The 17,103-nt window shown below is 33.5% G+C and overlaps 1 protein-coding gene across 1 annotated transcript in view; it reads right to left on the reverse strand.

The window, feature by feature from the left end:
- Positions 1–17,103, reverse strand: part of LRP1B (LDL receptor related protein 1B) — a 2,049,143-nt gene that overhangs the window by 238,965 nt on the left and 1,793,075 nt on the right. The window contains exons 61-62 of the mRNA XM_043488135.1: positions 4,828–5,016; positions 3,833–3,981 (exon numbers count right to left, since the gene is read on the reverse strand). Coding sequence (XP_043344070.1) covers positions 3,833–3,981; positions 4,828–5,016 — 338 coding nt within the window. The remainder of the gene's footprint in view (positions 1–3,832; positions 3,982–4,827; positions 5,017–17,103) is intronic.

Below are 17,103 nucleotides of genomic sequence, written 5' to 3' on the forward strand. Positions count from 1 at the left end.
ACGCACATACATATATTATTAATATATATATTAATGAAAGAGTAAGTTCCCCCCACCCAGTGGCAATATAAGAGGGAACAGAGCACTGAATCCAAGTGAAAATCTCCCAGTTCAACTGAGTTTCCCATATTTACTTAGCCTGTGGTCATGTTTCTTGTGGTTTTCATAAAATACCAGAGGAAGAATATTACTATTATAGATAGTGACTGCTGGGGATATAAGGCTAACTCCAAAACCAATTGCCCTGAACAGTAAACATTTCCAGTCATTGTAGTATATCAAAGTACATTAGTAAGATAATTTCAAGTCTCCTGAGTATATTCCAAGCCCCTCTAATCAAGATTTAAAAAATACTTAAATGCATCTTTTTAATTTTACAAAATATTTCTGGTTTAAATAAACACCCACTGTTGGAATGATATACAACATGATGATTATACTCACCATTTCATTTTTAATAAGGACATAAAAAGGTTTTGAGTTAAGGGAAGTCCAGGCTAAAATATATTTATTATTATTTCTTATGCTAAACTACATCATTTTAATTATTAGTCTCAGGGGAAGATTTCTTCTATTTTGTGTCTGGGTTTTTTTTCATACTTAAATATAGTTACTTTAAAAAGATAAATGCTAAATATAAATACAAAACATTCTTCATGGTAAATGCTCTCCAAGACTAATATCCTCATAAAATTAATTGCAGAATGCCAATTATGCACAAGAAGAAGCTATAAAAAATCTAAATGTTCCTACTAAAATGGATACATGGATAAAATGTAATTACTACATGTAGTGAAATTTACTCAAAATAGGAAATGTCCCCACTAAAAATAAGTAAATTCATTTAAATTTATTAAAAATGTTCTAATTAAAAAGATTTAAATATAATATTTGAAGTGATTCATACTAGAAGAATGGGACCTAATTTTTATTTTTTACCAGGTTTTCATATGTTCACTTTAAATCCTAACAGAATTCTTATTGGTGTGATTTGCCTATTTCATTTTTTTTTAAATCAATGATATTTGGGCATGTATAATTGGATGCAGCCACTCAATGATAACAAATCAAAGTCCCTTAGTAAGATACATATAAAATGCAATATTATCAAAATGCTTCTGATATGATTCTGAAGTACACAAATTATCTGCTTCATTTGAAAATCTGCCTCACTAAATATGGTGTTTTTATGAATTGGTTTTTCTGAAAGAAGTACACAGTATATCTTTTTTTCCTCCCATTATATCAGAAAAGAATCAATGATAAAATGACTGTGTAAACCACAAGACTTATAGGGACAGTCACTCACTGACAGTTCAGCTGAAATTTTACTCTTCATTAACTTTTTTCTTAAAAATGAGACAAAGTGATAACTGTTTTATTCAGGAAATATTGAAAACAAAGATATCTGATCCGTGATATTCTGTCGTCACTGTTCTGCCTTGCTATTGATGGTTTTTCAAATTCATGCAAAACACTATTGGGAGTATTTGAAAAATTATACATATCTCAGTCATATAATCACTGATGCCAAACTGAGAAGTACTTTAGTTATATGAACAATACTTTTATAGGTTAATTTATGTTTTCATTGAACTGACTAATCAGACTTTTTGCTAGTGAGCATATATAATTATATATACATATATAATTTACTATCTTAGTATACATAATTCTAGGCTTTACTATCTTAGTAATTACTATCTTAGTAATTTACTATCTTAGTAACTTGCTATTGAGTATATCTAATTCTAGGCTTTACTATCTTAGTAATTACTATCTTAGTAATTTACTATCTTAGTAACTTGCTATTGAGTATATCTAATTCTAGGCTTTACTATCTTAGTAATTACTATCTTAGTAATTTACTATCTTAGTAACTTGCTATTGAGTATATCTAATTCTAGGCTTTACTATCTTAGTAATCACCAACTCAATGGACATGAGTTTGAGCAAGCTCCAGGAGTTTGTGATGGACAGGGAAGCCTGGTGTGCTGCAGTCCATGGAGTCACAAAGAGTCGGACACGGCTGAGTGACTGAGTTGAACTGAATTTGAAACATCTTACTCCTTTTCTGACTACAGCAAAGTTCAGGTTTTACTATATATGTTTTGCTGTTGAAGATTTTCATCTGTGTGTCAAGCATCCTTTGGCTTTATTTTCAGTTGGCTGAGAAGGCTCACCACATAGTAAGGGGCTTAGGCAGCATCATTCCTCCTAAGTCACCTACAACCTGTGTTGGGCCTCAATAGAGGGACTCTGATCTGCTCCAAATCAAGAGAATAGAGGTTATTTCAGAAGAATCTAGAGGTTAAACTGAAAATGTGTCTAAACTAAGCAAAATTAACAGAACTTATATTTTTTTCTTTAAAGATGTGACTTATCTCTTACATTTTACCTCTAGGTTGCTTATATTATCTCTCATAGTGACACATTTCTAGTTCTATAAAAGTAATGAACTTTGCTTATGTGAGATTATAATTAAAGTGACAGATTTTTTTGCAAATAAGAGAGAGACTGTGACATATGTTTTCAACTAGACATCACACCTTCCTGATGGCAGCTCACACTAAATGTACACATACTCAAGTATATTCCGGTTGTACTGTAGGGCTAAGGCAAGAACAACAACACTTAACTTTTCCATGTGTAATCTTTATAACACATGCCTGGAAATATCATCATTCCCATTTAAAAGATGAAAAAACTGAGTCTTCGAGAAGTTAAGTAACAAAGCCAAGATATTAAGTAATTCAGCTGACTTAAAGCAGTCAGGGTTATCATCATATTGAGTCTGGCTTCGGAATCTGTCCCCTAAACCACTATACACACCGCTGTATGTAGTATGCAGTTCATTTGCATAGTTCTTTAAAGGATGATCCTCATAGTTGTAACTTAAGAGGCAAGTTGAGCTAGGATTAGCTTCTCTTTGAAAATAAGCACACCCTAAGAGAAATTCAGTCTTTTGCCATAGTGCCACTGCTACTGCTAGAATTGGAAAACAAACACATTCAAAAGACAGAATCCTAAGAATAAATTTAGTCACTTTTAAAAGGAAATCACATGATGATATTTTTGGCAATTTTATCTTAAACAAGATAGTTACTCAAATATTAAAATCAAATGTTATAATGCCATATTATTTTTCTTCAAATTTTGGAAGTAAAACAGCTAAGTCTATGTAACTGCCATTAAGTAGAAAAAATAACTTCTGAAATATACTGAAAAATGTTATATTTTGAAGCAAAAGATTTCAGAAGGAAATTATTTAGATCATATAATTTTAAAATAAAAATATCTGGAAGATACTTTAAAAACTATCTTTTCCATACCACTTACTCTGTGGAATGAGACAAGGGTAGAGATGGTGACACAGAGCAGATTACCTAGGAAATTCTTTTTTTGTTTGTTTTGTTTGTCTGTTTAAACTGTATATATCTTATCCTTAACTTTATGTCTCAGTCACCCTGGCATCTTGAAATAGGTCAAATCTCCTCTGATGATTCTGCTCTGAGTGGACATTCTCTTATATTCACTCATGATTTGCATCATTATTCTATGTAGGTCAGTGTAAGAATGGTCTCCATATTTGTTTTTGTTTTCCAATTGAACTCTATTTGTATTTCCTAAAGTCCCATTTTAACAATATGCATCAAATTGTTTTTCCCTTACTCTGTGGCCCTCTCTAAAATATATGAAATGTTTATCTGATGTTATACCAAATCAAAAAAATTGATGTTTCAAAACTGGTTTAAGTAAACAAAACTCAGGCAGAACCTTTATAACAATTTCCTCAAACATGCCATGAACTGATTTCTAGAACTCCACTCACCTGACTGGCTGTGCAGTTGGATAAGCAAGTCCTGTTATCAGCTGCAAGATAGAAGTTGGTGGGACATGCGCAGGTGTGACTCTTTCCAGGGGCTAAAAGGCACAAATGACTGCAACCTCCATTATTTATCATACAGAGGTGTTTGGAGACTACAGGTAAGAAAGAGACAAAAAAAAAAAAACATGATAAACAAGATCAATAATATAATATGCAATTAGAGATAAGACATTTGAGCTTCATAACATGTATTTGAATAGAATGCCATAATCAAGATCTCTTCAAGATTATAAATATAATTTTATTTTGTTACAAATTCTACTCATAACCCTATGATATTTACTTTACCATTAAATAATTTTAAGAATGCATTTCTACAATAGTGAGTATCTTAGTAGGAAAAAAGTGTCCATCAGAAAAATAAAGAGAGTAGCAGTATTTTGGATGACTATATACATAGGATTAGAAATATAAATGCAAAATAAAATAATGAAATGATGATTTACATCTGACAGTAGCTTTCTTTTCTAAGCCAAATGTATGTTTTCAGCAAAATAATCAAAACTTTCTTCCATATGGCCTGATAGAATCCCTACTAGACATATGCTTGATACAGTTCTCATTTTTGGATCCCCAGAAGTACTTAAATATAGTTTCTTTCACCTAGCACTCCAGAAACTGGAATCCTATAACCATTTTGTAAATAAATGATTTCAAGAATGCAGTATTCACTTCTCCAGCTATCTGTACTCATGTCATTTAGCTTAATATGATTTCAACAAATCAACAATTCCTTGCAGTTTTATTGATCTTGAAACCATATCCCTTAACAGCAGTTTTTTATATCAGCTGAATGCATTCTATACAATTATTCTAAGCAATGAAATCTAATAATCTTCCTCAGAAATAAATTTATCCTTAACCCTAAAGGAAACAAAAAATGGAATGTTACTAAAAGATGTTGATGCATTTATGGAAATCATGGAAAGAATAATTACCATCAGGTTGTCTATAAGAATGATACACCTGGATATCTGTGATGGCATGCCATGAGTTAATCAGTGAGAGTCTGTCTGCTCCCGAGGTTTTATGGGCACGGCTGAGTGACTTGGTTTTCCCATCAGTCCAGTAGATGTAGTCTTCAAACAATGTTAGTGCAATCACCCCTGGAATATCTTGATTAGGGACTGTAATAGGAGATGGTAAGATTAATGTTCAGTCTTGGAAGACTGCCAGTTAAAATATTCAATACTACATGGGCTGACAGATACAACTGCGACAGAACTTCATGTGAATAATTGCTGTGACAACCTGTCAGGCCGGCAAGGTTCTTTATTACCAGTTAAGAGAATGCAGGATCTAGTGCAGGATTGCTCTGCTCAGGTTTAGATTGGTTCAACCACTGGGAAGAAAATGAATTCGGTCCTGCTCAAAAGTAAAGACTGCTTCACCAGAAACAAATAACATCCAACTTTTAAAAACTACATATATGTATATCTCCATCCGGTTGTTTTTAACTAAAATCCTCCTTAAAGTCACAGGTCACTGTACTGCTTTCTCCCACTTTTAAATGGACTAAAGTATATATCCGGGATGAAACATCTATCTACCTGGAGACAGAGTGACTATAAGACTACTATTAACCATTTTAGTCACTGAGGTTTTATGACTATTTTTACTTGCAAAATAAGCTGGGATCAGGATGGAGAAATATAAATGTGATAAATAACAATGCATCATGCAGATTTAGCTATCATAAACCTGTTTAGTTGCAGATTAAAATTGTTTTATAGTTATACGTTCATGACACGACTGGGTTTAAATGTAAATAGTAGACTGAGCATCACAAAAGTAAATTTTTCATTCAAGAGATTCCAGGGTCCTATCAGGTAAATAAGATGCAATAAATTTGTTTGGTGGTTTGGAGTTAAATCATTTTAAAATGTGATAGAGGTTTCTTCAATTGTTTTTACAAAAAGCAATAAATAAAGAAAATGGAAATTCCCTAATTGGCACAAACATTCCAAAATATTTCTCAATATAAATTTTCAGATCTACTTTTAGAAATCCTGCAATATGTTCATTAATGAAAAAAGGTACTATCTAGGTAATATGCACTTTTTTATAGATTAGATTTTAATGACAGAATTAATGTTTGATATTCAACAGTCACTGAAAAACTAAAAAATTTAAAATATAATTCACTTTTTTCCAGGAGGTTTATAGTCTTACTTTTTAAATGCTGGGTAAATTTATATTATTAACCAGAGGCAGAATTTTTGATCTAATAATTTGCTACTTTCACTCAGGTGGGCCAAATATGATCAGAGAATTCACTATGACTAAGAAAATGTAGAAACAAAAGAAATAAGACTCACTGGCTACTATAAATAATGTAGTGTCTAGTCAGAAGTCCATCTAAGAACAGACTATGCATATGAAGGATGTAAAGAAATTAAGAAAAATTCAGATGTGCACACTTTGATCAGAAACTCAAACTGAATTATCCATGTAACTACCAGATGTGGAGCCCATTGACACAGTGATAAGTAGAATTGGATAAACAAAGATGAACAGTAGGACATTTTACCAAAATGAAACAAGTTCATTTCTTAAAGATAAACAAATATGGCAAAATGTTAATAATTGGATGACTCTTGGTGATATGTGATCATCAAAACAATTTTTCAATAAATGTGTTTGTTTGAAATTTTCCAAAATAAAATAAACATTTTCAGAAAAAAATGAAAGTCTCAGAAATATTCAACTCAGATTTCCTTAGATGACAAGAAAGTAATTACATCATTAATTAGGGGTTCAAAAATTAATCACCACTTTAAAACAATCTGAGCCAACCAGAGATTTGATTAACTTCTATACAAAAAGTGAAATTATTGTAGGAACTTATCTTTTAGCATCTCAAAAGTAGCATAGTCTGTTGAAATATTCAATAAGGAACTAAAATTGACACTTATTCAGCCCATGGGTGCCAGAAAATAGACCCTTGGTTCTCAGTGAGTATGGGAGGCAATTCTGGTCCCAGAAGGAAGAGTTATCAGGCCCAAGCATCAATAGTTCTGAGACTGGGAAACCCTGTAGAAGGATTTCAACTTTGTACACCTATTCATTTGATACTCAAAACAACTCCATCATGAAATAGTTGACCTCACTTTAAGATAAAAAAGCAAAGATAAAATCTGGAAAACAAGTAATTTGACCAGAGAGGATGGGGAAAAAAAAAACTAGTAAATGAAGATATTGGTATTTGAATCTAATTCAGATTGCTGGCTTTTGAGTTCTTTGCCACTTTGGCTACTAGCCATGACTTAGAGAAAGCCATCCTAGTGAGGTCAAGTGTGGTTGTGAACGGATTGTGTCCTTTCAAAATTCATATGTTGAAACCCTAGACCTCAATATTCCTGTATTTAAAGATAGGGCCTTTAAAGAAGTAAGGGAAGTTAAATGAAGGCCCTATGAGTGGGACCTTAATTCAATATAACAGTGTTCTTATAAGAAGAAAGCAACACTAGGGGTGTGTATATATTGAGAAAAGCCCGCGTGAAGGCACACCAGGAAGACAGTTAACCACAAGCCAAAGGGAGAGGCCTCAGGAGAAACCAAGCCTGCCAACATCTTGATCTGGGACTCCCAACCTCCAGAACTATGAGAAAATACACTTCTGTGGTTTAATCCTCCAAGTCTATGGCAGCCTTAGAAAACTAACACAAGCATCTAAAACAATGGAACTAATTCTTAAGCTCCATGTGAAAATCATTTTATTTAATTACTTGAAATCAGTTCCATTAATGTCATTTTCAGACACAGGGAGATTTAAGGTAAGGGCAAGTTTGCTACCTCTAAGTATGCAGTGACTGTCCACCAGAAACCCTGTTATCAGATAGTCATATAAGTAAATAGAGATCAGAAAGATGAACTCATTTCAGAGAAGAATGGCACATAGCTGAATGTACAAAGCACATAGAAAAGTCAGGTCAAAGTGAAGAAAATCAGTCCATTTGCCCAGTGGCCATCTGTTTGATTCAATTTCTTGTGTGATATTGACAAAGAAGAGGGCTATCACTAGTGGCTTTAAAAGCTCACTTCAGGCCTATTGATTGGGTATACATGCTTATTTCCCAAACCACAAGCATCAAACACAGCCATCAGAATCTCTCTTCTAGAGAAAATAAATGAAGTAAAAACACCAACTATGAAATCCAGTCTCACACCTCTGTAACAATATAGTGGCTCCAACAAACTACTAAAAGATAGTGATGTGTTCCCTAATACCGCAAACAATGCCAATAAAAATTAAGAAAAACAAAAGAGAGCAAAACAAACAAAAACCTTTACATATTGCATTTCCCAGGGTTTGGCTCATAACTTGTCAGTATGCCTTCATTTCTTTTTTAGAACCTACAATTTCTTCACAAGAGTTATTTGACAAATTTTCTGTGAAAAAATTCCTATTTATTAACTGATAAATGATAAGCATAAATGAATGAATGCTATGGTTATTTTTCCATCAATTCACGGAGAGTTCAGACTACACTGGGAGTAAATAAGGCATCTGAGCCTTATATACTTTGTTATGAGAAACGTTCCTGATTTAGAATGAGAAAAGTAAAATTGCTTATTTTGGGTTGTATCTCTATTTACTTATTTTTACCTTATAGATATCTATGTACATGCGTACATATGTATGCGTGTGTACCTACAACATATCTGTAATATATATGGAAGTGTGTGTTAGTCGCTCAGCTGTGTCTCACTCTTTGCATCCCCATGGACCGCAGCCCACCAGGCTCCTCTGTCCACGGAATTCTGCACAAAAGAATACTGTAGCGGGTAGTGATTCCCTTCTCCAGGGAATCTTCCTGACCCAGGGATTGAACCCAGGTCTCCTGTATTGCCAGCAAGTTCTTTACCATCAAACCACCAGGGAAGCCCACAATATATTTGCATAGTATATACATATATGTATTTTATATACATATACATAATACAGAGCAACAAAAAGACATCTTGCAATGTAATTTGGTAGTTAGTGGAGCTCACAAAATAAACTATATATATATATATATATAATATAAATATGAAATGTGATGTTGTGAGGGAAACATTAAACAAACAAATTCTTACTAAGATATCATTGATTTTATGAAAAAAGTAGTCAATGTTTTCTCAAAATGATAATGGTTATCCTTTTTAAGAGAAAAATAATATGCCCCCACTTTCAAACATAAGACTGCCTTTGTTTAACTAAAAGAAAAATGCAAAAAATAAATGCAAAGAAACTTTCATTTTACAGGTATTCAGTAGACACACAAAAGACAGAAGAAAAACAGAAGCGTTGCGTAGGCTGCAGTTTAACAGGTACTTATTATATATTTAAAAACTATTTTAAAGCTGCTTTCTGTAGTTAGGCCTCTATTCTGTGTAACAGCATTATTTATTGTACTGTTCCAGCATTCCGCTCAAGCACTAGGCTCCTAATTTTTATTTCATAGACTACATGTATCAGGAGAAAGAAGTTGATATTTGGCAAAAAATAAATCAAAGAAATATTCCTTTGTGGAGTTTTTCCCTGTTAGTCTAGTTGGATGCAATCCTGATTAGGTTCCTAGTAATTACAATAAACAGAAAAATTGAAAGTACAAAATATGCTTTCAGCTTAACTGTTGCCTCACAGTTAGAGGTACTCTATTACAATACTCTTGATTATTCATTTTTTTGAATATTATTTATCATGTTAAATAATTACATTCCTGGATTATACCAATCTAATTTTATATTTTGGACTAACCTAGTTTAAATGCTTAAGAACAATATGAACCAATAACACAGAACTCATCTTTGGTTGGTTTAAAATCGCATAGTTGGTGTTTGGAGTAAGATATTGCATTGGAATAATGGCAGATTCAGATCAACCCTGAATATTTATTGGAAGGACTTATGCTGAAGCTCCAATACTTTGACCACTTGATGTGAAAAGCCAACTCACTGGAAAAGACCCTGATGCTGGGAAAAATTGAGGACAAGAGCAGGGGACTAGAGAGGTGACATGGTTGGATGGCATCAACAACTCAATGGACATGAGTTTGAGTAAACTCTGGGAGATAGTGAAGGACAGGGAAGCCAGGCATGCTGTAGCCCATGGGGTCACAAAGAGTTGGACATGACTTAGTGACTGAATAACAGCAACAAATCTTTGATCTTAAATAGAAATTATAGTTAGTACTTAAATAGACATTTTACTACTGATGTTCTGTGTTTTTTCTTATTTTTTCTCTAAGATTTACTTCAAGGATATAGGTGCTATTTTAAAATATTATACAGAGCAATTTTTACTTTTTTTATTTAAAAACTATTATAAATATTTTTAAAAGAAGAACAAAATTCATAGAATGCAACCACCAAATTATATAGTTATTTTTATGAAGGAATTAAAATTACAGAGTAACTTGAATATTGATTTTTCTTTTCTTTTGGTTATAAGAATTTATGTATTGTTTGGAAAACCTCAATGATCCAATAAAGTCAACCTGACCCTCACTCTACACTTACAGTTTAGAAGCCTAATGTCATAAAACTTTAAAATCAATAAGCATATGAAATAAAATATTGATGTTAAATGATTCATGTTTTGATTTTTAATATATTTTAAGACTCCGTTTTTCTTAATTTTGGTGCCACTGCCCCAAGTAAAGTTTCACATTCTTTCACATTGAAACATAACAAAATTAGTCTAACTCCTCTCATTACTTTTAAACTCTTCCAGTCTTTTTGTGTCAGCCAAGTTTCCTATAGTAAACAGGGAACACATTTTTTAATGATAATTGAAAAGACTTTAATTGAAAGAAGTCAGTCTTTGTACAAGCAATTATATTATTTTCTCAATATAATTTACAGAAGTGTGGCTAAGGAACTGATGATAGATTAAGTCCTTTCCTGAATCTGTTACCAGAAGCTGGTGAAAACTGTAATGAAGGAAAAAGAGCCACCTACCCAGAGTAGACCTGAAGGGGGCATGGCAACCCACTCCAGTAATCTTGCCTGGAGAACCTCATGGACAGAGCAGCCTAGTGGGCTACAGTCCAGAGACTGGCAGGCAATGTGCCTGCAAAAAGTCAGACATAACTGAAGCATCTAAGCACACGTGCACCGATGGCAGAGGACAATTGGTGGAGGAGTTCAGCCCCTGCTAAACCACTGTGATCGGGCATGGAGGGAAAGGGGATAAATGAATACTCCGGTTTCTTTCTTCTTCCACTAGTTAATCTCCTGTCAATTCTTCCCATGGTTTAAATCCAGTCTGAGGCTGAATGGTAAAAGAGCTGGGGTGATGCAGTCCACAGAAGTCAGCTTTCTAGCACACAGAACATGGCAAAGATACAAAGGTAGAGAGACTAGAACTCCCTCCAGTTAATGCTTCCAATATTTTTTTTTTCCATCTCACATATCTCTTCCCTGAATGAAAACCCTCAGTGACAGACATTTTCCATGCAGTACTGTGCAACCTATTTAGTCTGACTGAAATAGCCTGACTCAGAAGAGAAGATCAGGATCTTCACCAATCCTCTTTTCTGAGACCTTGACACTAACAATTTCCTCAACTTCTTTCTAAAAGGATAATGTGCAATCCAGGATGTAGAGAAATCAGAGGATTAATTTAAAAGGTAGAACATGAAAACCAAAAAGGAAGAAATTAAACAAAGAAAAACAATTAGCATTCAAAAAATGAGGTGAGATGAATCAAGGGCTACAGAAGGAATGAAGGCTGATAAACAGATGATGAAACTAGAAGATGGAAGAAACTGGTTTAATATGTCAAAGAAAGTGGAAGATTCATGACTGTGGTGGGTATATGGGTGAATAGCAGTTTTTAGTTTATGAAGAGTAATGGAGGGGAGTGGGTGGAGTGTAAAATGGCGCCACAGTATACTAATTTCCAGACAATGACTGCTGCTGAGTCAATAGTTTTAGTTACAAATGTCCAATCAAAAGCAGTATGCTTTATGTACCCTTTGGGTCTAGAACATTCAATCTTTTTTAGTAATTATGCATCCCCTTCAGTGTTATTATCTGCAGAAGGTTTTCTAAAAATAATTATTTCCTCAGAACCATCTACAACGGGCTACAAAATGTTCCACTTAACATTTGCTCCATGAACATTTGAACATTTGCCTACTCTTTAATACAATCATACTTAATGGAAACAATACTACCAAAAAAAAAAAAAAATTCAGGCAAATGCATCCATAATCCATTGTTCAAAATGAAGAAAAGCATTAACAAATGGTAGAAACACTAAGAATAGTCAACATAGCAAATAGGATGATAAAATGTTCAAAATTTATTTTTGCCAACAAAAATAGTATCTTTCAATAAGTTCATCCATCACTGAGACCCTGAAGAGCAGGAAAAATAAAGTTCTTCCTTTCAGCATATGTCATAGTGCACAGCAGATATGGGCTAATTCTACCACGGTGTCTACTATATGTGGCTGATTTTGAATACTGACACTGATTAAATGTGCAAATAAAAGTTATGTGTTCCTCTTTAATGCAGTAGTTTACAGTGGGGCACTTACATCTATAAACTTTTTAAATAAATGTAATATATAGTGGTAAATTATAGAAATTATTTAGAGACCTTCTTTAAATTAAAGCCATTATTAAAAAGGCAGAAGGCATCATTTGCCTATCCTTTTCCAGAATTCCTTGCCTCCTTTTGTCTACTTACCACCTCAAATAATATATACTTTCTACATAGATTAGGAATATTTAGTTTAATATAATTTAATCCCTTTCCCTTCCTCACTTGTTGTTCAGTTACTAAATTGTGTCCAACTCTTTGTGACCCCGTGGATTGCAGCCAGCCAGTCTTCCTTGTCCTCCACTATCTCCCAGAGTTTGCTCAAGTACATATCCATTGAGTCAGTGATGCTGTCTAACCATCTCACCCTGAAACCCTCTTCTTCTTTTGCTTTCAAACTTTCCCAGCATCAATGCCTTTTCCAATGATTCACCTCTTTGCATCAGGTGGCCACCTGTATTGGCCTCACTTGTCCCTTACTTGTATATTTTTAAATTATTCATGATATAAGTTCATATATGGGCTTCCCAGGTGATGCTAGTGGTAAAGAATCTACCTGCAAATTCAGGAGACACAAGAGACATGGGTTTGATCTCTGGGTCAGGAGGATGCTTTGGAAGAGGAAATGGCAATCCCTCCAGTACTTCTGCCTGGAAAATTCCATGGGCAGAGAAGCCTGGAGGGCTACAGTCCACGGGGCCGCAAAGAGTTGGACACGACTGAGCAACTGGCACCTTTCACTTCTCAGATGGCCACTTTAATATTTTATCTTTAAAAAGGGTATTTTGTTAATAAATGTGAGGATGTATCAGCACGCAACATAAATTATAGTTCTTTTATTTTGAAAACTGGACTGTGCCTATAAATATCTTCTCTTGATGATGACACTGCTCTCTAATCTCTGATGTAAACACTGCTATATGCACTTCATAAAGATATATTCCAGTCACTTTGAAACTCTCCGGACTTTTCTACTGGTGATACAAAACTTTACAGATACTTGGAAATGTATTTTCAGAGCTGATCATCAGTAGCAAATAAAAGTTATGACACTCCACATACGTATGCATTAGGAATGTTTTTGTTTAAGAGTCCTAATGAAAGCTGAAGTCTTTGAAAAGCACTTTGCCTTTGGGACAGATTATCAGGTAAAGCCATTTGCATGAATGTACTATCCGGTCTTCACACATTCCTACAACTATGAATATGCTTCTAGAATAAAAACAGAGGAGAATATAATGTATTATAAGCATTTTCAAGTGTGATCTAGTAGTCCTAGGAATAACTAGGGATAAGTATACTAATTGGTAGAACAGACCTCCTCTGTCCCAGTTTCAACCTCAGTCAATTCCTTTAAGAAATATTAGAAAATCACTGACTGATTATCTGTTTTATGGATAAGAACTTTGAACTATAGTGTGGCAAAGCAACTTGCCTAAATTAGAGAGTAACCTAACCAAAACTAAATTTACTAATCCCCAAGGCTGTACCATATCATAGTTGGGATAGATAACGCTGTTGAAAGTGGCTGAAAAAGTTAAATTATGGTAATACTTGAAATTGTATTTTAAAATAGTATATGGAACATATGTGACATTTGCAAACTAATAATCTGTTTAAACATATACACAATTTAATGTAACATGTTCTATTTAAGAAACAAAAGTAAAGGACATGATTGACACTGAAATTCTAAGAATTTTTAGAAATGGCAGTTAATTTCAATTTATTTTACTTGTTCAGGAACATTTCTATAGTAACTGAATTGCATTTTGCTCCCTTCCATTAACTTTTATTGTATTGTAAACAGCAGCACATCAACACTGTTGGCATAAAATAGCCTGTGAAGTCAACTGTTTGTAATGGACTGTGAATGATAGGGAAGTTTTTCAAAAGCACTAAAATGCAATATCTTACCAAGGAAGAAACACTCTAGAATATTGTGAAATTGGATGATGATGTTTATTAGATTCTCAGCCTTTTTTCAGTGGGCTTCAATGAATATTTACAATTTCTGAAAACCTAAGTGCAACAGCTACAGAGTTGCAGGATATATAAGCACAAAATACTCCCTTTGTCTTTTTCAGTGTTTTCCCCCCTCAGAACAAAACCAATTAAATAGACTTTCACTATTTCACCAGTAGCATGCTGAGATCTGGATTATTTTCCCAACATTGATTAGATGATCGCTGCATGGGTTATGATATGGATTTTTAAGTCCAAGCACAGAACTGCCCCCTCAAAACACAAACGAGAGTCCCAGAACAATAACCAAGCAAAAGAGGTGGTCTACAATACTGACACTACATGAGGATTCAGGTCTAGGAGCAGAGAAACAAATTATTGTCAACATAATTGCATGAATTTTAAACAATTTTTCCACAAAATAGACAGTTCAGTGATAAACTGTAGTTTAGAATCATAACCAATGATTACTTTTCTGAGAAATTAGTAGTTATGAGTGTATGTTTTTCCAGTATGCTGGATTAAAAATGTACATGGCCAAACTGATTTAACACAAGGTTAAATCATTCAGTGACCCAAAGAGGAATATTCTGAAAAAAATTACTAGAACAAAGCATTTTAAAACTCAAGGTCAACAATGTTTCTTTTAGCTCACCCTTTTGTTATTACTATTTACACAATATTTTCAGTCTTTTTGTCAAGAAACTACCTCTCTATCTCAAGTTCAATGGCAACTCACACAAAAAGAATTTATGTTCTTTGATAAAAACAGGAAGAATGAAATTGTTATCTAAATGTAATTTTCTGGTATTTCATTTTCTTTTTATTAAATGGGAAACAGAATCTCTAACATGAAGATGAGCAGAATGAAGGCTGAAATTTTTCTCGGAACATATTTGTAACCTATTTTGTAGACATTTTATTCACAGAAAGCTATTCTTTCAACACAGAAAATTAATGACAAAAGATCTTTGCTGTGTTCAAATTTCAGAATTATGTAACATCAATTTTCAAATAAGATTTAGAAGTTTTCCCATAGGCAACAGATGAAGTTAGTTTGGAAAGAGCAAACAGTAAGATCAAAATGCCCCTATGTAAAGCAAGGTGTACGTTATTAACATGACTGCTTTCTTCACCCCTCTAAATAAATATACAAAAATTAGATTTAACAAGAGACACACTTTCATTTAGAATAATTATGTTTTGATAACTTAAGTTTTTGTTTGCTAATTTCTCTAATGTTTTGAACTTATCTATGTCTACTTTGTACATCTGAAAAAATTCAAGTATGGATATACTTCTATTTGTGTAACAGCGCATTTATGCTGTAACTGTTGCTATTAGAAACTATAGAAAGCAGACAACAAATCCATCAGCCAACCTTTCAAAGACAAGGGGACCTGTGGGAGAGGTTTTGGAGCCAGTTAGATCTGGATTCAAATTTTAAGGACAAGCTCTTTGACTTTAGACAAATTACTTAACCTCTGAACCTATTTCCTTGCTGCAAAATGACTTTAATGACACATAGTGCTCACTTGATGGAATGACTAAAAAAGCATGTGTTGTTACATCAAGCAGTTTCTTGAACACGGTAGACTTCTGATAAAGTATGAGTTTATAAGGGGATGGTTCCAGCTCTTGGAACAACAGTAGTAAGTCAAGAAAATTTCCACTGAAAATCAACAATGATAGTAATAAATAGTACATGCAAAACAACTAATACAACATCATTATCAAGAACATAAGTATTCTCCTCTCATCAATTTCATAAGGTCATAAATAACAACTTTAAAAGATGTTAATAACTTTTGCAGTAACACTCAGAGAAAACTGAGTATTGGATAGGCAATTTGAGATTTTAATTAAGGAAATACATCTGATTATTACAGATTTTCAACCCCTGTCAGGCTTAAATTGAAGACTAACCTGAAATTAAAACTTTAGAATTTGGCAAAAATTCTAAAGTGATCCACCTACTGGAGGCTTAGAACTCTAGTTCTGGAATTCCCCTTTGATGCCATTTCCCCAAATACCCTTATTTCTATGGACGAGGCGACTGAGACCCAGAGAAGCAACACACACATCTTAGGGTGAAAAAGCTTTCTAGCACTGGATCCCATCCCAGCCCACCCACATCCTTAGGTTCTCCAACATTTAAAGGGTACTAAGGGTTTTCCTTCTCCAGTTTGAGACTCAAACCCAAAGATTTGTGCTCCAATAAAGGTTTAGAACTTCTTATCAATCATCAAAGCCTAAAATTCTCAGGGGAGGATTATGGTTTGGGAGTGGTAAGAAATTAGTCCCCAAAATATAGACCTATAAGAATTATATTATTATTTAGAATCACTGTGATTAGAATATATTTAGAATCACTCTGTTTCTATGTAAAAACAGATTTAAACTTAAAAACAGCATTTCAATTTGGAGAACAGTGAAATTGCCATTTCTCACTGGACATATTTTATATATCAAGGGATAGTAGGAGGAGAGAGATTCACTCTTTTGCAATATTTCTTCTAGGTAAATTGTCAGAATTTCTTTGACATTAATCCTTGTGTTAAATAAATGTACCTCTCGTTAAGTCAGAGCTTTTTAAGAAGAATCTCTAAGTATGCTTCATTTGGTGCCTTTTATTTCTTTAAAAAATGTAGAAATATATGTGAAATTAGTAAGTTTTCAAACTGTAAGTTATTTCCCCCTGGTTAAGTATA

Source organism: Cervus canadensis, chromosome 15 (assembly GCF_019320065.1).
Source record: "Cervus canadensis isolate Bull #8, Minnesota chromosome 15, ASM1932006v1, whole genome shotgun sequence".
NCBI classification, from domain to species: domain Eukaryota; kingdom Metazoa; phylum Chordata; class Mammalia; order Artiodactyla; family Cervidae; genus Cervus; species Cervus canadensis.